Source organism: Equus caballus, chromosome 8 (genome assembly GCF_041296265.1).
Source record: "Equus caballus isolate H_3958 breed thoroughbred chromosome 8, TB-T2T, whole genome shotgun sequence".
NCBI lineage: Eukaryota > Metazoa > Chordata > Mammalia > Perissodactyla > Equidae > Equus > Equus caballus.
Window position 1 is genome coordinate 11622887 of NC_091691.1, and position 21622 is coordinate 11644508.

The following is a 21622-nucleotide window of genomic DNA, read 5'->3' on the forward strand; positions in this document are numbered from 1 at the left end:
GATTTTTAAAAAATGTGTCACTGCCTCTTGCTTCTAAATCCTGCCAGGAAATGTGATAGAAGAGGAAAGGTGAAAAAAAAGAAAGAAAGAAAACCTCTTCTTCCAACAGTACCATTCAAGTAAAAACCTCAAAAAAAAAAAAAAAAAACTCCAGTTGATTATTTCTTTTTCCCAATTGCAAACCTTTGTGAAGGGAGAACATGAAGAAGGGAAGAGAGGCCATACAATGAAAAGTGCGTCCTGACAGTGACGTAGGTGATGGCCTGGAATTACAGAGAGGAAAAGCTAAAAGAAGAGGAAACGCTAAGAAAACACACGTGAGAAAGCAGCCTGCGTTTGACGGTTGCTTTGAACATTCTCAAAACAACAAAAAAAGAAGATGAAACTTGGATTTAGGAGAAGACGTCATCATTTTTATTATGTGACTACATTTAATAAGAAGAAAACGAAAAGGGACGTTAGCAGGATGGCGAAAGAAAAGAGCATACGGGAATTACTTTCTGTAGACTTGCATATTTACTACTATTTCCGTTAAAGGGTCAATGACTGCTTAAAATAGCCTTTCTTAAATAAATAAACACATTCTTGTATATGAATATGAATAAAAGAGAATACAAACGCCAACGTTTACAATAGGGTACGGGAGGATGAATTGTTCCTACATAAAGCTGTAAGAACGACATCTGGCAGTGTATTGCCCATGGGAGTTTGTTCCAGAACGAAATACTTTCTCACGAAGTTAAGCCAGAGGAAGTTTTTACTTAAAAAAAAAAAACAAAGAAAAAGATGATACTCACATGGATATTTAATTCTACGTTTTTCCACTGACAAAATCTAGTGAACTTGTCACTAAAAGAGAATATAAATAATTACCAAAAAGTTAAATATCAAATTAACTGGATTTAAAGAACAACGTTACCAGATAAACTAGAATTGTACCATTTTGTTGCTTCTCAAACAGAGCAAGTTTTCTTAAACATTTTTTCATAAACTCAAAGGCCTGAGCTTTCTCTTTTAATTGCCATTTTGCTATGGTGACATCTTTATCACACCAGCGGTGTCCCAGAGAAGGATAACATGAGCCACCCAGGTCATTTAACTTTGATAATGTATTTTATGCAACCCAACATACCAAAAAATTATCATTTCAAACAGTAATCGATAAAATTATTAGTGAGATAGTCTATATCCTTGTTTTTATATGACATCTTTGAAACTCAGTGTGTATCCTGCACTTATAGTCCATCTTAAGTCAGACTACGCATATTTCAAATTCTCAGCAGCCACATGTGGCTAGTGGCTACCACACCGGACAGCGTAGCTCTAAATGACAAAAACCCATGTTTATAAATAATTATAAGAGTAGTGAGCACTCAGATGGTACCTCGCATGTGCCAGGCTCTGCTCATGACTCCCACCATCGACTCGATGACCGGACACGGGGATGACCCCCCTTTACAGCTGAGAAGACCGAGGCGTGCTCAAGGTCACACAGTGAGAGAATGGTGGAGCCTGACCGAACCCAGACCAAGTGCTGCCTCTCCAAAATACACACAGCGTAGGGAGCAGCCCTGAGACCAGAACCGGAAGAGCAGGAAGTCACACGGCACAGACGTGCTCCTGCAACCCACTCAACTGCTGGATGAGTGACTTTTCATCCATGAAGTAAGAAAAGTATCTATACCATCTCTGTTTAATAAAGATGCTATTTTGATTACTTTTCTTATTAATGAGCACCATATTTATACGGTGTTTGTTTTTAAAATTTTCAAAAGAAATGTTTTCTAGATTGAATACTCCGTAAAAGCAAGGAACATTCAGGGGCCAGCCTGGTGGTACAGTGGTTAAGTGCGCACATTCTGCTTCGGCAGCCCAGGGTTCGTTGGTTCGGATCCCAGGTGCGGACATGGCACCGCTTGGCAAGCCATTCTATGGTAGGCGTCCCATATATAAAGTAGAGGAAGATGGGCATGGATGTTAGTTCAGGGCCAGTCTTCCTCAGCAAAAAGAGGAGGATTGGCGGCAGGTGTTAGCTCAGGGCTAATCTTCCTCAAAAAAAGCAAGGAACAATTTTTGTGATGGTTGGCCATATAGATAGAGTATTCAGGGTTCTTAGAATGAATGAATGAATGAATGAAAGAAGAAGAAAGAAGAAAAGGAGGGAGAGAGGAAGGAAGGCAAGAAGGGAGGGAAGGAATTTTAATGAAATGCAACTTAGTGGTGTTATCAGCACTATAAGAGAATGCCCAGGACATCCACATACCCAATTCCCTGGAGGTTTCATTTAACATGCCTTCTAAACATCTTTCAAAAATATATCTGAGGCTAATAATTAAATCGAAAATCAAAAGCAGAAGAATTCTTTGTAATTACATAGCGTCTTTTCTCAGTGAATCTAAAAGGACTTTTAGAAAGCACGTCCTCGATCCTCCTGACACTTCCATGAGGTTGGTAAAATTAAACTATATTTTGAGAGTTTCTGAGAGTTGTTTCAAACAGTTTGTTGTTTTAAAAAAAGATTGGCCCTGAGCTAACATCGATGGCCAACCATTTCTTTTCTTCTTCTTCTCCCCAAAGCCCCCCCAGTACATAGTTGTACATCCTAGTTGTGGTCTTTCTAGTTCTTCTATGTGGCACGCTGCCTCAGCATGGCCCGATGAGCGGCGCCATGTCTGTGCCCAGGATCTGAACTGGAGAAACCCTGGGCCGGCAAAGCAGAGTGCACGAACTTAACCACTCGGCCACGGGGCCGGCCCCTCAAACAGCTTTTAAAGCAGGGTGAGTGCACAAGACACAACCACATTGGGGTGTACTCAGCGTTTGTGAATCCATGACGGTCACTGTTAGCACAGCCGAGTTAACTGATACAGGCACCGTCAAAAGTTAGCATAAGGGAAGCCATCTTATAGGAGAAAGTCATGTTGGACTATGAAAAACCCTGACTCACCAGCCCCTTTGAACCTTTGCTTTAGTTTGCCTGGATAATTCAGGGCCTGTCTCCAGGGTGGAGGATGGGCAGGCTCTGTCCATTTTACAGCCCCTCCCAGCTGCGATAAGATGGTAACTTTGTTCTGAGTTCCCTAGAAATGCGATGGCCTCTGGACAGAGATTCCACGCTGATACCCATGACAACGGAAAGCTCTGATGTGGCAACTCCCAGTCTGACACACCAGGGGGGCTAGCCTTCCTAATGCCCTCCCTGACAACCCATTGGCCTATATAACTGCTTCAAGATTCTGTGCCCCTCTTAAGAAAGTGCTTTCAGACATTAGTCAGCCACCTTCCCTCTTGCTAGCAAGCTGTAATAAAAACCCTTTCTCTCCCACCACTTTGCCTCTTGTCCACTGGCGCCTCTTGCGGAGGGCAGACGACCCCGCTTGGGCGGTAACAATACTTTGAAATTCACTTGCTTGTTGGACTAACCCATGCTCTCTTTTCTCACGGATGCAGGGGTTCAGAGCTGGAGACAGTGGGTGGTGATCTGGCACCTTTTATAAACTTTCGAACTAGCTGTGGAGGGCTAACAACCGGGGAAAGAGAAGGGCCCTGTTGGCCAAGAGAAGAGTCAAGGAGAACCAACTCTCAACCCACACCCTGCTCCAGGAAGACACCCCCTACCAAAAAAAAGAACATCCTCACACAGATATTTTGCCCCTTCAGTGTGGGTTTACTGTAACAAGTTCTCCTCTAGCAAGTACAGATGGTCCCCGGGTGTCCAGGCTCAGTCACGCGTCCATGGGGCTTCCTCAAGCCCCATGCCTAGTCAGCACCTAGTCACCGGAATGGGCACTTCTTAAAAGAAGAGGACCAGCGGCTGAGAAGAGAACAGAGCCTTGGCAACAAAGGGCTCAGCCAGCCAGAGCCCTTGCACACGACTTGGGAAGATGCAGAAAGGACTGGGGTGCAGTGAGGGTGGGGTGGATAAGCGTTTTTAACTCTGAGCCCTGCCTCCGGCTCCAGACTGTTAAGCAGCTGAAGTTCACTCCCTGACGGAGGACCACAGGCTCATCCAGAAGACGGAAAGCTTCCCCTCCCGATCCAGCCGTGCTGCAACTGGTCCCCTGCTCGGCTCAGGAGAGGGGAGAGACGAGCCCCTGCGCGGCGGGCAGCTGCCGCTTCATGAGCAGACAGCAGGGCAGTGGCCCAGGCGAGGGTGGAGGCTGCGAGTTCCTATTTATGGGGTGCGTGTGTTTTTCAAAGCTGGGACTCGAAATTCTTGGATAATGGATTTTTTTTCATTCTAATTTGAGAATGTATTAACACAAAAAGAACCCAAAGGGGGATAAAAATGAACAAGTTGACTTTAAAAATAATTCATTGACATAAAGCGGTAATTGTCGCAGGAAATCCAGTGTGCGTGCAGCCAGCTTCCCTGGCGTTTCCTGTGACAGTAACAGCGAATGGCTGATTCAGTGTGAACGCAGGTTTGCCTGGTGGTGAGCAAAACACACAGCAAAGAGTTGGAGAGCGTTCCCCCAATTTTAATTCCCATCCCCATTTCTCCCGTCTCTCTCAAGAATCATATACAAGCTAGGCTGACCCGAGTTGGGAAAGGCCAGGTTTTAGAACCAAGAGCGACGGAGTCGGCCCTGAGCCAGCAACCCATCCCCTCGGTTTGATTCCGCTGCTTTTTGGCAAAGTTTCCGCTCTTACTCAGAAAAGTGGAATCATCTGTATGAATATTAGTGACTCTACTCGAGGACAAAATTCTCTCTTGAACTCTAGTTAGAATCACAACACAACTTTTTTTTTTTTAAATTACTTTAGTTCTGCAAATAAGTGGAGGAAAAAAATTGCAGTGAAGCAGCGTTTGTTCGTAAAGGGCAATTACTGAACAGCTGCAGGCTGCTCCGGCGAGGAGACAGTCAGCAAGTCCATTGTCTAGAAATTAGCCGAGTTGATGGCGAAAAGTCCAGTCGGTGTGAATGCAGATGCAATTTTAGAACGTCCCATTCCGAGAGGGCATTATCACAGAGAAACAGGGGACTGAAGAATGGACGGGGAGGTGCCTGCAGAGGATGTGAGCTGGACCCGTTTATAGGCATCATCGATAATTTCCAGAATTTTCTGTCACAAACATGCTCTATAGTTTGAATAACCCAAAGGCACTTAGTGATTTATTTTTTTTGATGAAGATTAACCCTGAGCTAACTACTGCCAATCCTCCTCTTTTTGCTGAGGAAGACTGGCCCTGAGCTAACATCGTGCCCATCTTCCTCTACTTTATATGTGGGATGCCTACCACAGCATGGCTTGCCAAGTAGTGTGTAGGCCCACGCCCAGCATCCCAACAAGTGAACCCCCAGGCCACCAAAGTGGAGCATGTGAACTTAACCACTACACCACTGGGCTGGCCCCAAGACATATTTATTAGGTATATTAATAACATATATGTGACCACAGACACTTGCCCATATCCTTAAGTTCTATGACATAAAGAATCAAGCGCAGGGCTGTCCTACTCTGGGGGCATGTGATTTCAAAGTGCAAACAAGTGAATTAAATACATTATAGAGTCGTGTGCTTGGATTAGCAAAGGTGTTCCAATGAGCTACTGTTAGTATAAGGTGCCCTAGTCTATTTAAATTTTAGAGCATTTTGAAGCTAAAGAACTAAAGGTCAAAAAAGAAGTTAAGCTCTAAAATTCTAAACAATAACGTAAGCTGTTGAGGAAACAAAGGAACACAAAGCCTGGTACACGGGACATGGTTACTAAGCACTTGAACGAAGAAACACACATTGGAAGGACAGCGCCTAACGGGTAAAATGAAGTTTACCTACGCAACACAAGATTTTATACACATACAGTATACTAACGTGCCAAATATCTCGATGAAAAAAGATTTTATATCTATTCATGAAGTTTCATACCTTTCCATAAATTTTTGAAAAATGTTGCCTCGAAGACTGTCACAAATTTCTTCTATGTATGGCTGGAAAGGAGAGAAAAGAAATTGCACACTGCATAAATAGGAAGGTGTTAAAGTGGAAAACACAAATCGGTGAGACCCAGACCAGGTGGGACTCCCAGGGACGCGCTCCCACTGCATCTTGCACTTGTCCTTCTTGGCCCTTGTCCAGCTTCGCGAACGGATTCATCATCACAATTATGTAATAGTTATCTACGTCACTTAATGGCACGTTCCACGAAGGCAAAGGCAGGTCTGTCCTGCTCACCGCTGCATCCTTACAGACTTGCACAGCTCCTGGCAAGTCATACCCGCTTCTTAAATGACCAGAGCTGGCTGCACGGGCGTGCGACCTGTGCATCCCATGGGGCTCGTGCTCAGAATAGCCCAGGGCTTGGTCTAGTGCCCTGCTGACGTCATCTTGAAATTCTTAGTCATTTCTGAACGGGGGGCCCACATTTTCATTTTGTACTTGGCCCTGTAAGTTACGTAGCACATCCTGTAAGCTAAAATCAATTGATTGTGATTATTATAAATGATCAGCATTAATACTGAGTCTTAAAGACTAAAACTCTTTAGTGACATTTTTCTTTATTGATTTTCTGCTTCTTGGAATCACAGAGCTAAAGGTAACCAGAGGGGAGAGTTAACTCCGCTCCTCATTTTTCACATAAGGAGGCAGCCGCATGGCGGGCAAGCGCTTCTCCAGAGTCTCTGAGCAAGTTCATGGCTAAACCGGGATGCGGGCAAGGGCTCCTGGCTCACGCGTGCAGTGCTCTCCCCTCGTGGGGGAACAAGCTCCTTCCATTGCACGCTGCTTTACACATTACCCAAGAAACTGCATAAACTTCTCTTTTCCACGTGAACTTTAAATCTATAAAAACATCAAATACCAACCTGTCACGGTTCAGCCTTGAGTCAATCTGATACTTTTAGAAAATGTCTTGAGACCCTACACTCACTGAATGATGCAAATTTAACGTTTTCTGTGTCTTCACAGATCATCCAGAAATTTTGCAAAAAAGAAGGACCAGATCGTGGGAGCATCCAAACCAAGTGACAAGACCAGGAAGTCTGCAGAAGCCACAGTCACCAAACACAGGCTGTGAGACACCCACAGCTCTGTGGGGCCTCACTTCCTGTGGCAAAAAGGAGACTCAGGGCCAAGCCAGCCTCCGCCACCTTGCGGGACTGTCACTGTCCCGGGCAGGGCACCGAGACTGGTCACTCAAACCAACTGATTCCCTCCTTGGTAAAAGGGGAAGCGGAACCCTCTCTCTCAAGCTCTTTCCAGCTCTTAGACCTTATGTTTCCATGATGACATAGAACGTCTCTTAGCTGAGTCCTCTAGATGCGAAAGCTGAGGGCCACAAGTCTCAAGCGGTCCAAAAGACATCGAAAGACAAAACCGATCAAGTGCTCAAAGTTCTATGAAGAAGCTAAATTTGTATACTGCAAATTTTCTATTTACAAAAACTATTCTGTCAATTGAAATTTTTCTTTCATATTTTATCAAAAATCCCCTACGTTCTGCTAATAAAATAAAAGACAAAGGTCACTAGAAGTTCTCAAGACTGCACATAATACACCATATTGCCACTTTTCACCAGAAAGAACCACAAGATATGCCAAGTAAATGGTGCAAAAGCCAGAGTTCAAAAGGGGCACATGTGCAAACTGCTTCAGCTCTCTGATTCCCAGGCCCCTGATCTGTAAAACAGGATAGCACATCTAATTTGCAAGGCCACTGTGAGAATTAAAGATCAAGAACGGTGAGAGCTGAGCACCGAGCCTGGCCCATTGTGGGCACCCAAATGTAAGCCAGGACCCCTCCCAACCCTTGTCGCCAAATGTTGCCTATGCAGTTACTTATTTCTAAGGTCAATTTTGCGAGCAAAAGAATTTAATAAAAAGCATTTTGTATTTACTTTCAGAGCATTTTTGTTTCACTACCTTCTTCTCCTTGATAAGAAATTTCAACTCAGGCCTCACACTTTCTGATATCAGAATATATTATAAAGCTATGGTAATCAAAATAGTATGGTGCTGACGTAAAGGCAGACATTACAGACCAATGGAACAGAACAGAGTCTAGAAATAAATCCACACATCTACGGTCAACTGATCTTTGACAAGAGTGCCAAGAACATACAAAGGGGAGAGGACAGTCTCTTCAATAAATGGTGTTAGGAAAACTAGACACCCACATGCAGAATGAAATAGGACTCTTGTCTCACACCATATGCAAAAATCAACTCAAGATGAATTAAAGACTTCAACGTAAGACCCAAAACTGTACAACTATTAGAAGAAAAGATAGAGGAAAAAGCTCTTTGACATTGGTCTGGGCAATGATTTTTTGGATATGACACCAAAACCTCAGGCAACAGAAGCAAAAACAGACAAGTGGGATTGCATCAAACTCAAAAGCTTCTGCTCAGCAAAGGAAACAATCAACAGAGTGAAAAGGCAACCTACGGAATGGGAGAAAATATTTACAAACCATACATCTGATAAAGGGTTAATATCCAAAACGTATACGGAATTCAACTGAAGAGCAAAAAAACAAACACTTGGTTAAAAAATGGGCAAAGGACCTGAGTAGACATTTTTTCAAAGGAGACATACAGAGGGCCAACAGGTACATGAAAAGTGCTCAACACCACTTATCATCAGGGAAATGCAAATCAAAACCACAAGGAGATCTCATCTCATACTGTAAGGGTGCCTTTTATCAAAAAGACAAGAAATAACAAATGTTGACGAGGATGTGGAGAAAAGGGAACCTCTGTGCACTGGTGGTGGGAATGTAAACTGGGGTAGCCGTTACGGAACACAGTATGGAGGTTCCTCAAAAAATTAAAAATAGAACTGCCATATGATTCAGCAATCTTACTTCTGGGTATAAACAGTGTCTAGAAGAGACATCTCTCTCCACTCTCACATTCATCGCAGGATTATTCACAATAGCCAAGTGTGCATCAATGGATGAGTGGATAAAGAACACGCGGGACGGATGGATGGAGATATATATATACACGTTACATACACATAATGAAATATTATTCAACCTTTAAAAAGAAGGAAATCCTGCCATTTGTGATAACATGGATGAATGAATCTGGAGGACATCATGCTAAGTGAAATAAGCCAGACAGAAAAAGACAAATACTTTATGATCGTACTTATATATGGAATCTAAAAAAAGTCGAACTCATAAAAGCAGAGAATGGTGGTGCAGGGTCTGGGGCGTGGGGGAAATGGGCAGATGTTGGTCAAAGGGTCCAAACTTCCAGTTAAGCAGGATGAATAAGTTCTGGGGATCCAGCGTACAGAATGGTGATACAGTTCAAGACACTGTATCGTATACTTGAAATCTGTTTGCTAAGAGAGTTGATCTTACGTATTCTTACCACACACACAAAAAAGTAACCATGTCAGTTGATGGATCTGTTAATTAGCTTGATTGTGGTAACCATTTCACAATGTATACATTTATCAAAACATCACATTGTGAAAACACTCACTTGAAAATCTATCTAAACTCTCACGTCCATTGCAGTATTAGTCACAATAGCCTAGATATGGAAATGACCTAAGCGTCCATCAACGGATGAATGGATAAAGAACATGTGGGATTTATATATATACAATGGAATATTATTCAGCCATAAAAAAACGAAATCTTGCCATTAGTCACAACATGGATGGATCTCGAGGGCATTATGCAGAGTGAAATAAGTCAGAGAAAGACAAATACCCTATGACCTCACTTATACGTGGAATCTAAAAAAAGAAACAAGCTCACAGATACAGAGCAAAGATTGGTAGTTGTTAGAGGCGGGAGAGGGGGATAAAATGAGCGAAGAGCGTCAAAGGAACAAACTCCCAGTTATAAATAAATGAGTCACAGGGATGTAATGTACAACATGGTGACTATAGTTAATAATACTGTATCACATATTTGAAAGTTGCTAAGAAAGTAGATCTTAAAAGTTCTCATCATATGAAATAAAATTTTGTAACTACATATGGTGCTGGATGTTAATTAGACTTATTGTGATGATCATTTCGCAATATATACAAACATTGAGTCATTATGTTATACACCGGAAACTAACATAACGTTGTAGGTCAATTATACCTCAATCAATAAATAAGTATTTTAAGAAACAAAACAGAAACATCACGTTGCATATCTTAAATCATACGCAATATTTGTCAGTTATACTTCAATAAAGCTGGGGAAAAAAGAAACTTCGACTCAAAGAACTTCAATGCACTTTATGGCTAATGCACCTCTGTAAACAGGGCATCCAAAGGTGTAACTTCTATTTATATTCCGGGTCACTGTGTTCTGATGGTACATGTCACTAATTCACTCCTTAATTTAATCAACTTAATAATGACTATTTCTTTCACCTAATAAGAGTACCACCCATTCTATACCTATTTTACCGAAATACTATTTTCATTTAATTTTTTATGAACAAATCAGGAAAGTGTTTTTAAAATATATACTGAAGAAGAAGCTTCTAAATGAACGTTCCTTGAAGGCACGAATCTTGAATCTTGGTGGTCTTCGTGTCTCACCTGGAATGTTTTGTTGTTTTTTTTTTTTAATGTTACTTAGGCTCCAGGAAAAGTTCAAATCAGAGTTGTGAAATCCACGTACTGTGAGGTGTAATGTAGCAACGTGAAATGTGATTGACAGTAAGACAGTCTACGAACCACGTCAAAGTCCGTTGAAAACTGAAATTCTGACTCTAAAATACCATGGAGGCAACAAAAAGCAAAAATTCACGTTGCGCTTTTTGAATGTAAAATAGGTGCTAATAGCTAACATTTATGGAGCATTGTGATGGGCAGGCTCAGGGCAAAGCAACACACCGTGTACTTTCCTCACAGAATCCTCGAGGATCCCTCGGAGGGAGGGAGAGACAGCCCACTGTCATCTCCACTTTACAGAGAGAAAAGTGAAGTTAGGAAAAGGGCAGGAGCTCGCCCAGGGTCTCTGGGCCGTGGCCCCAGGATTTAACCCAGGTCAACGGATTCAGAGCCCAAGCTCATAACCAACTAGACTACACAGACAGGTCCCACATTTTAGGAAAAGTCCTAATTACCTAATTACTTTAATTAATTAATAGTAATTATTTTGGCAGACATGTAACACTCAATTTGTTCTATATCCAAATGTTCTGAGAGCCAAATTAGTATTTTCTTTATAGAATAATCAGATTCATTTTGTATAAATAAATCCTATCCTGAGACACCAAAGCAGAAATCAACTCACTTCTCTGTAAAGAACTGAACAACCCAAGAAAAGGATAAATTAATTCTTTTCATTGATGAAAATCATCACATTACTTATGGCATTCCTTCCTACTTCTTATAACCAAGGGACATAAAAGGTACAGTATCCATTTGAAAACCTGACCATGTCCTTGCAAGCCGCTGCCACCTCTACAGAAAACACACAGGACAGAACAGGCTTCACGAGGAGGTGAAACCATCACAGCTGAAGGGCGGCAGCTACGTGGGCCCTCCCGCTGTGGATTGAGCTTTCCAAATCTAGTCGTTTAGCTCTCGATGCCTGTGTTGCGTTCAAGATAGGAGGAGCCAAGGCAAATCCATTGCTCATCACGACTCCAGGGTCGTAAAACCTTCACTCTGGATGCTTGAAAAGGAATCTATTTCACCTGCGGGATAATCCCCATGGGGAGCGACACCTCTCTCTACAAAATAAATCTTGTCCCTGCTCATCACAGGAGCCTGGAATGACAAATGGCACCAGGCTTTCTTCTCCAATGTCTTGTCTTGACTAATTTATAGAAAATAACGTTACTAGAAAGCTCTGTGACCTTTTTCAGGAAAGTCCTTATGCAGGATGTTGGCATAAGAGCACATTTCAATGAGAAGACAAACAATATTAAAGTTCAATTGTTCCAGATAACGCTCCAGATAAGAACACGGGTTTACACATCAATTCCTCAAGTACATTCACACATGCAGGGAGAATGTCACCAAGCCCAACGGTCAAGCAAATTAAAATGTTTATTTGGAAATAATTTTATCTTACCTGAAAAAGAGTTGATGTCACTTGCTTCTTGGATAGATGACTTTGCACGTGTTCTACAGCTTGCCTTGAGAATGGCTTTTTAAAAATCAAAAACAATATTTTTTCCACAAATAGAAAACGAACAAACCTCTGTATGTTATACAACATCACAACAGATCATTTAACACAACCATGACTACACAGTAACCTATGATAATTACATTAACACACATTCTTTAAAAGTCTACTGAATATCATGGGCCATCCAAACAGCTGCTCGCTCCTCTGAGCTTCCAGAGCTCTCAGAGGCCACGTGGGGAAGCCTGAGGGCATCTGATGGACACGTCTAATTCCACAAGAGTTCAAGATGAGGGTGATGAAAAAGTATAAAGAGTCTTATCGTCACCTTATTAAATATATACATCCCTCAATTAGCTGGTAACAGGGTCCTAAAAATGTAAAATTCCTACTATATAAGATAAAATGAATGCACGAAAATATACTTAAGAATTAAATGCCAGGATGACAAAGCTAAGTCAGGGAGGTAAAGGGCTCTGGTTAAGGAAAGTCTTGCTGTGTCCACAGCTGAGGGGGACCGGGTCGAAAAGGATGGAACCTACACTGACAAGAACTACAAACTCTACTGTCCCCTAAAACTTCAAATTATGCCTTCTTCAACAATGCACGAGAAAAGCTTAAAAAGCACATCCTACTGCTGAAAACCCTCTAAATTTCTGAGCTACACGAAAACTAAGTTAACGGAGGCTTTCCCAGTGACTATCTGGCATTTTCCAAAGTTCAGCCATTCTCCAGCAAGGGAGCAAGCAAAGAGCATCAACGGCTAGCTCTAGCTCAGAAATCTTTCTACGACAAGGTAGGTGGGAACAACAAGCATCATATGCTACAAGAGGTATCACCTTTAGCCACAGTTATTCAGAAGCCAGCAGGAACTGTAAACAGCACAATAAATACAGAAGCACTAACATACATCATTATCCTGACCAGCGCCGTCCAATCGAGCTTTGTGCGCCGATGGAAATGTTGTGGGTCTGTGTTGTCTGATACAGGAGCCACTGGCCACATGTGGTTATTGATCACTTGAAAGGTAGCTCATGAGGAAGTCAGGAATTAAATTTTTATTCCATTTGATTTTAATTAAATTTAAACAGCCACATGTGGCTAGTGGCTACCGTATTGGACACAGCAGGCTAGGACAATTAGCAGACTCCTTTGGAAAACAGTCTTAATGTAGAGAGATTACAGGGGAAATTTTCATTATTAATTATCCCACTCACTCCTGGTGGAATGATTTCCTAGGAAGCTAGTTTATCCTAACGGCCGAGTTGGAGTGTAAATCTGACTTACAAGGGGGAAAAAAAAAATGATCTCAGCCATTATTTAACTATTAATGAACAAAATTAACATAATAAGTATAACCCTCCTTATTGATTCAAATAAACCATTTAAGATTCATATTTATCACTATTTGATTAGCCTAATTGTTAACATATAGATAAGTTAAAAATGATAAAGCTTAATTTCCTTCAGAAAGTCTAGATTGGAGATTAGCCTTGTATTCCATTGATCTGAATCAGCTATTTCATCAATTTTTGCAGTGAAAGCATCTGCTTCTGGAAGTGTGCATGGAGCAACAGATGCTGGATCTGCATTAACAGGAAACAAATGACAAAGGAGAAAAAGGAGGTGTCACCCTGGATGAAGACTGTTTAATTTTTAAACACCTCCTCCTGTTTTGCTTTCATTCTGCAAACACTGAAGGCTGTCCCATATTTACCCACATAAAGTAACAGAATAAAAAGTGATACTCACATGTGAACAGGACAGCAGCTCCTTCATGATGTAGGTGTCATAAATCTGTCGACTTCTACCAAGGCGATCTTCCTCATTCTCAAGCTTTTCGTACTCTTTTATCTAGATTTTTTAAAGTTATCATCATTAGGAATGTCTTCCCAGAAACTCACTTTATTAAAAGATATTACTAGTCTTGGCAGAAACCACTTCCACATGAGATCAAGCAAATGACCGAGCCGGCTATCCCACAGGAAACAACTACTTCTAATGTCGCAACAACGCAGTTGGAATCATTTAAATCCAACTTGAAAGATACAAATGGATATTTTCCTAAGATAAACTTCGTCATTTAAATTTAGAAACACAATATTAGGAAACAAATACTGCCATGGTTACAATTATCTTACAATATACCAGCCATGGACCACTCATCCATGCCAATTCTCCTTTCCAAAGAAAAAATAATTTAAATTTGGCTGTACTTCAGGTCTAAAAGTAATGATGGGGATCGTTCTCACTCAACTACAGTGTTACAAAATGAACAAGAGGGAAAAATATATGGTGAGGATTCCTGCAGAGATATTTTTTAATCAACTAATATATTGGAAAGACATTAACCCACAGATAAAAGCATTGGTTTTTCAGGTTGGAACCTCATCTGCATATAAAAGCATTAACAGAAAGGTTACTTCAAAGGGTATTATTTTGCTAAGTTAGCGAGCCAAATAATTAAACGTGCCTTAGGAATACCTGCCTTATGTGGAAATAACGCCAATCGCTCTCACCCGCTAACAGAAGCTCCAGGATCAGAGAAGTGTTTTCATTTATTTACAGAAATACTTTTAATCCAAAAGACAAGAAGAGAATGGAAACGCAAATGAAATATGGAGCCAGCTGGAAGACTGCAGGAAAGATCTTCAATATAATGACTACTTCGTATGACTTATTTTGGGGAAAAAATTGTTTCTCACAGGTAACCATTTATTACATTGACTTTCATAATATCTGTGTGCTCTTTATTCTGCTCTGATAAAAGGTGGGGCCAACCACTCCTACGGGAGAGAGTATGAACTGAATACAACAAAGTTACCTTTTTACTTTATAGTGTGGGGTTGACAGTTTTGAAATCAAAACCAGTGAATCCTATAGGAATTTCTGACAGAGAAAGAGCACAGTCGGCAGGGCGAGGGGGATGTGAAATGCCGAGGTCCTTTATGAAGGCTAGCTGGTTCAGACACTGAGAAATTACGGGGATCGTCTTAATTGCCCTGAAACACCATCAGTGTCACACTGAGATGCCTGAAACTTACAAGTTGGGGGCTTAGAACAGAATCTCCTTGGAACAGACAATAAAACCTGACAAAGGCGGGAGGACTGGAGTAGGCCGATACCCCATCCAAGAGGAAAGGACTCTTTTCACACAGAAGCAATCCAACACTGTTGGCACAACCAAAGGACCTGGGCCTAACCATCCTGAGTCAACTCAGGGGAACAAGTCTGAAGAGTCCAAACACACATCAGATCAAAGATGGCGGCCGCAAGGCAACAGATGCCAGACACCAAAATCTGAAGGAGAGTCAGGAAATGAACACAGGACTCTGGCTTGGTTGATTTCTTGTGTTGTTTTGCTTTAGGCAGATCCAAAGGTTTGTGTCAGAATGCTAGGACAAAACAGGCCGACTGCTAGTGAACCAAAGGCAAGTGCTTCTGTCTAAACATATGAACAAACTCAAGGAATAAAGCCTTCACAGAATTAGCATCCTTGAAAACAAGTGTAACGACACGTAAGTCTATGTTCCAGGGGGCCTATAAAGCAGGTTGACGTCTAGTTAAACAAACGCCAACTCTATGAAAGTAATTCCAGAAAATTCTCATTCCTCGGCCAAAGGATACTCTGAACCACAATACTGGCTTTATTAAGAGCCCTGGGGCTCATAAACTCCAACTTGAACAACAGAAAAGGCAGGCAAAGTAAGAGCCTAAAGTATCAATGGGTGTCATTCAACATTCACTTGCTATTACGAGTAAGACCATTAATTAAAGAACGTGCAGTCAACTATCGATTTGCTCTCGACAGGACATCCTTACTGTAGCATCCACATAGAAAATGCCACCTCTACTTCTGGCAGTCAGGTTGTCTGGGTAACCTGAGCCGTCAGAGGGCTGAGGTCAAGGTGGAAAGTGTCCCGTTCAGCAGAAGAGAAGCATCGTCACCAATGATGAACATTCACTGATGATACAGTCGCTTTCTGCTTTGATGGTTACAAAACTCACGGCTGAACATGGAGCCTAAATATCTGGAACCCTAAGAGCAAGTGCTTTGGGACCATAACTGTCACGGTGTCCACTTTGTCCCCTCCCGTTTGCTCCATGACCATTCCAGTGAGATGTTCTAGAGAAGTCACTAATGGCCTCTGCCTTGCCCAGTCAAGGGTCTGTCTCTTGTCCTTAGCTTCACTGACTTCCCATGAGCATTCAGCTCAGCCGTCCACTCCCACCTTCTCTGAAGCTTTCTTCTCTGACTTCTGCGGTCTACACTCGTCAGGAGCTGTGCATACCGGCACCCCTTCCTCAGCCTCCCTCGGTAGTTCTTCCTCCCAGGCTGTATTTCTAAACACTGAAGTGCCTCCAAGCACGATGCTGGGGCACCCCTTTTTCTCCTAAGGTAAAGCTGCTCAGTCCCACAGCTTCAATGACCAATTACATCCCGTGACTAAGTCTGGATCTCTAGGACTCACTTCTCCCTGGCACTCCAGAGTCTACATATTGAACTACCGATTTGACACTCGCACATCCTCTCTACCCCAGCCAAGCAGGCTCTTCCCCTAGTCTTCTTTATCACAAGAATGAGTAAAACAATCCTCCCAGTTGCTTAAACCAAAAAAAGGAATAATCATCGATTCTACTCTTTTCTCACACCCCAACCCCCACCAGCCCCTACGTCCAGCTCATCAGCCAATCACGTTGGATTGACATTCAAAATATATCACAACCCAGGCTCTGCTTCAGGGAACAGCCAACCAACTGCTACTAGAACAATCTTCCTGAGAAAACAACTGTAAATTCTGGACACACAGAAAACCCAAGTACACTGGAGCACGGGAGAGTGACCAAAAGTACAAAGATAATGGGGAAGGGGCATCAAACAGAAGCTGGGAAGGAAGAGAGAACATTCCTGAAAATAAAGAGCCAGAGAGGGGGAACTCCGAAATTCTGTGTATAGACTCTGTTCGGATCTCTGTTGGACCCCAAAATGACAGGTAAGCACGGCAGACCCAAAGCAGTCCAGCCAAGGCTAAAAGAACTTAACAGGATTCAGCTGCCACCCACAGTAGCAGAAAGAGCTCAAAGTTTGAGTGCGCCACGTTAACTGCTAAGGCAAAAAATCCACACCCTTTGGAGAAGCACACAGAGTTTAGAGTGTCTACAATGTATCCATCACAATGTACAAGATATACAATCTAAAATTATTCCACATATGAAGAAGCAGGAAAAGGTGGCCCACATGCAGGAAAACAGACCATAAGTGAAGACCAGTCCAAGGTGACTCTGATGTTGGAATTATCAGACAAGGATTTAATGCAGCTATGATTGATACCTATACTCAGACATTCCAGAAAATACGCATGTAATGAACTAAAAGATAGGAAACAGCAGTAGAAAAATATTAGCTATGAGAAGGACGAAACGGAAATTTGAAAACTAAAAAATGCAATATCTGAAATAAAAAACTCAATGGATGGACCTAATAACAGACTAGAGATGTCAAAAGAGTCAATAAACTTGAAGATGGATCCCTAGAAATTACCCAATCTGAAGAACAGAAAGAAAAAATACTGGGGGAAAAAAATTGAACAGGGCATCAGTCTTATTTACGATAATAACCCAAAATCAAACATACATATAATTGGAGTTCCAGAAAGAGGAGAAAGAGAGATTGAGGTAGACAAAAGGTTTTAAGAAATAACGGCCCAAATTTTCTCAGATTTGGTGAAAGATATAAACTTACAGATCTAAGAAACCCCACAAAGGATAAACACAATATCTAAAATTACTCCACTAAAATGCAGAGATTGTCAGAAATGAGAGAGGGGGAACACTTTTATATCTGTCTAAAAGAAAGACACTTTACACATAAAAACACTGGTTGAAAGTGGATGGGAAAAGATACATCATGAAAACAGAAAGCACGAGGAGATGGAAGTGGCTATATTAACGTCCCGTGAAGTCATTTTCAAGACAAAGAATATTATCAGCAAGAAAGAGGGACATTTCATATGAAAAGATATAGCAATCATAAACATATATGAACCTAACAACAGAGCTCCAAAATACATCTAAAAATAACAATAAAAAGAAGAAATAAGACAATCCTACAGTCAGAGCCGGAGATTTCATCACCCTTCTCTCAGCAATCGGCAGGACAATTAGACATAAAATCAGTAAGGACGGAGATGATTTATTACATCAACCAGTGATATTTAGAAAATATCCACCAAACGCTCCCATTTTAAATGTTCCATAGGCTTTAGAATAAAATCTGCGTTTGTTACTCTGGCCCCGCAAACCCTCTCTCTCTTCAGCTTGATCTCGTCTCATCCCGCCCCACCCCCCTCATCCATTACAGCCACACCACACCCGGCTTCTTCCAGTTCCTTAAACACGCTCTTTCCACCACACTACGGGCTACGTCTGAGCCAGCACTTCAGCCTAAGATGCTCTTCCTCCTCACCCTGCTCCCATCTTCGAAAGACCAGCCTTGTCATTCAAGTCTCCAGCTCAACGCCACTTCTCCAGGGGGTCAGTCTTCGACCCATCGATCTAACGTGGCCCCCAAGTCAGAATACCTGACACTGAGTTTCGAGTCTGTTTGGAGTATAGACGTTATTACTTCCTGATACATTTCCTGTTTATTTCTGTTTCGCTCAACAGAAACTCAAGGAAATAGAACAGAAGCTCAGAGAAAGCAAGGCCTTTGTCTACCTTGCTCATCCCAGCAATGCCTGGCCCAGCGTCGGTGTTCGATAAACACGGGCTGAACGAGTGAAGGAAATCCTCTACGGTAACTTTACCTCTGATCTTATATTTATTTCCTGTTTTCCAAGATTTGTTTCTAAATCTGGGTATAATATACATATATTTATAAGCTGCCTCCAAATCTAACTGGAATGAGAGCGTATAAATCAACACACTGAGGAGTAACAGCAGGCCGGGCGCTGCTCTGGCGTGCTCCATGCACACACCACAAGCCTGAGAGACGGGCTCTGCCATCTCTCGGATTCTCAGCCAAGGAAACCCAGGGGGAAAAGCTGGACCGCTTGCCCAGTTTTATGCAGCTAGTAACTAGGGGAGTCCAGATCCAAACCCAGGCAGTCTGAATTTAGAGCGTGAACTCTTGACCATTATGTACGGCCACCCATATACCTAAACAGCATATTATAAATATTCTGGTTTAGAAAGTGATTGTGCATCCAGTATCCTATTTGCGCCTCCTTTCATAGATGAGGTCACAGAAGCTCCAATATGAAGTCCGCATGCTGTGAGCCCCTTAAGAGCAGGGACACTGTACTGCTCGCACCTGTAAGCTCTGGATCTGAAACCAGGCAGGCCTCCAGAGTGTGTTCAGTCACTGGCCCCACATCACACGGCAGGTGAGAGGCACAGCTGCCCCTAACCCTAGCTAGGCCTTCTGTCTGCGAGTCAACTAATGGTCACGATGAAAACACTGATCACACGCACGCACGCAGCAAGCATATACTAAGCACTACACCAGCGTTAGAGACAACGCATGGTGTGAGGATCAAAGGAGGAAGCGATCACGGAAGACTGGGATAGCCGTACACACAGACTCGGTGGGGAACACAGACAGCGAGCTAGACCACAAAAGAAGCGAGGCTTCCACAAGGCAAGAAGGGGAAGCCGGTTCTAGGCTGGGGAAAGGACATAAGCAAAGCAACAAAAACGAGAATGGGCTTGGTGGGTTCAGGGAATGTTGGTTAGTGGAAGTTCTATGTAAGAAGGTGGAGAAAGACAAAGAGGGAAAGGTAGGTGATTACTCATATAGAGACAGGTGCATGTCAGGACAAGCTCTTTGGACTTTAATGCACAGGAAATAGGTTAAGCATTAAAAGTCTGGGGACACAGGAAAGTAGAAATACCATATACAAAACATACATTTCAAGATGTCTGACAAGAGTTTCCTGGGGTTTGGGGTCATAAAACAACCACCAGAAATGATGAAACCGAGGAGTCAGAGAATTATTGATAACTTCAATGCCTAAAGGCTTCACTGATTTCGAGAACGGTACGTGATGCCCCAAGGCTGGACGGTATCTTCAGTAAGAGTATCGAGCAAGCTGCTGAGGAGCCGTGGAGCATTACGCTCCACGGGAATAATCTGGTCAACAAGACCCACCGTGTGCGGAGACGGAAGAGAAAGAGAAGCGCTGGGGAGCAAGCCAACAAAGAGAAGCTCCAACATTTCAAGTTCAGATGAAGACACATCAGCATCGGTCACCAACACCGGCAAGAAGTGCTTAAGAATAACCCCATGTCGACGGCCCGTCTGTTTCAACCTAGCAAGATTTATCTATTAAAGGAGATTTCTCTGAGTCTCACAAGGCGACTCAGCACACACTGAAACCGGAGAGCGAAGCTTCTAAGACACAAGAAAGAAATTTTTTTTGACAGATCAAGCTGTCATACTCATCCAGACAAAACGCCTGATTATGATTCAGACGGAAATAATAGAGTTCTTCGTACTGAGTAAAATCCTGTTGGATTTACCTTACTTTTTTACATGATGCTGAATGTACACCATAATTTGACCATTCTTCTTGGAAATACATTAATATAATCTAAAAAGTACAGAAAAATATCAACTCTTCATGTATATCAATAAACCAGAAAGAAAGGAATCTCTCTCCAATTTTCAAACATACAAAGATTACTAAAATTAGTTCAAATTATGCTTTGCCTTCTTTGGACCACTTAAAATGCTTTAGGGTAAAGATACATCATGCTAATAACAGCATATGTTATTTCTTAAATACATTTTAATTAAAAATATTTTCTAAGTTCTGTTTTAATTTCTTCTTTGACCCATAAATTATTTAGAAGCATATTCATTCCAGGCAGTTAGGGATTTCTTAGTAAACTCTTATTAAATTTGAGCTTAATTCCATTTGTGGTCAGAGCAGACTCTGAACAATTTTGATCGTGAAATCTGTAGAAGCTTTCTTCAGGGCTCAGCATACGATCCATTTGGATAAATCTTCCACGTGTACTTTACAGAAGGCAAATTCCATTTTTGCTGGATGGAGCATTCTGTCTACGTCAGTTAGGTCAAATTTATTCATCCCTTTATTAAGACCTTCTCTATCTTTACCAGTGTTTTGTCTGTTTGTTCTATAAGCTCCTGAAGAGTGTGTTAACGTCGTCCAGTAGGAATGTAGAGTTGTCTTGTTTCAGATCCGTCCACTTTTGCTTTTTATATTTTGAAGTTATGTTATTTGTAACATACAGATTTAAGATTGTGATACTGACCCCTTTATCATCATGAAATAATCTCTTTTTCTCTCCAAGCAGCATTACTGTGCAGTTTGTCTGATATTAGTGTTGATTTACAGCTTGGCTTTGGTTAATGTTGGAATCGTCTATCTTCTTCCATCCTCCTGTTTAAAGTATGTTACTTGTAAGCAATATATAATAGAGTGTGATTATTTATCCAGGTAAACTTATTCTTTTACTTGGAATATTCAGTCCATTTACGTTAAATGCAATTACTTATGTAGATAAATTTATAGCATCTTATTCTTTGTCTTCAATTTGACCCATCTATTTT

At 41.8% G+C, this 21622-nt stretch overlaps 1 protein-coding gene across 15 annotated transcripts in view; it reads right to left on the reverse strand.

Annotated features, from left to right (window-relative positions):
* Positions 1-21622, reverse strand: part of GRK3 (G protein-coupled receptor kinase 3) — a 129670-nt gene that overhangs the window by 53849 nt on the left and 54199 nt on the right. For all 15 annotated transcript variants that reach the window (XM_070275120.1, XM_070275123.1, XM_070275125.1 and 12 more), the window contains 4 exon segments: positions 13798-13899; positions 11989-12063; positions 5872-5933; positions 798-849 (listed from right to left, as the gene is read on the reverse strand). In XM_070275120.1, the coding sequence (XP_070131221.1) occupies positions 798-849; positions 5872-5933; positions 11989-12063; positions 13798-13899 (291 nt within the window).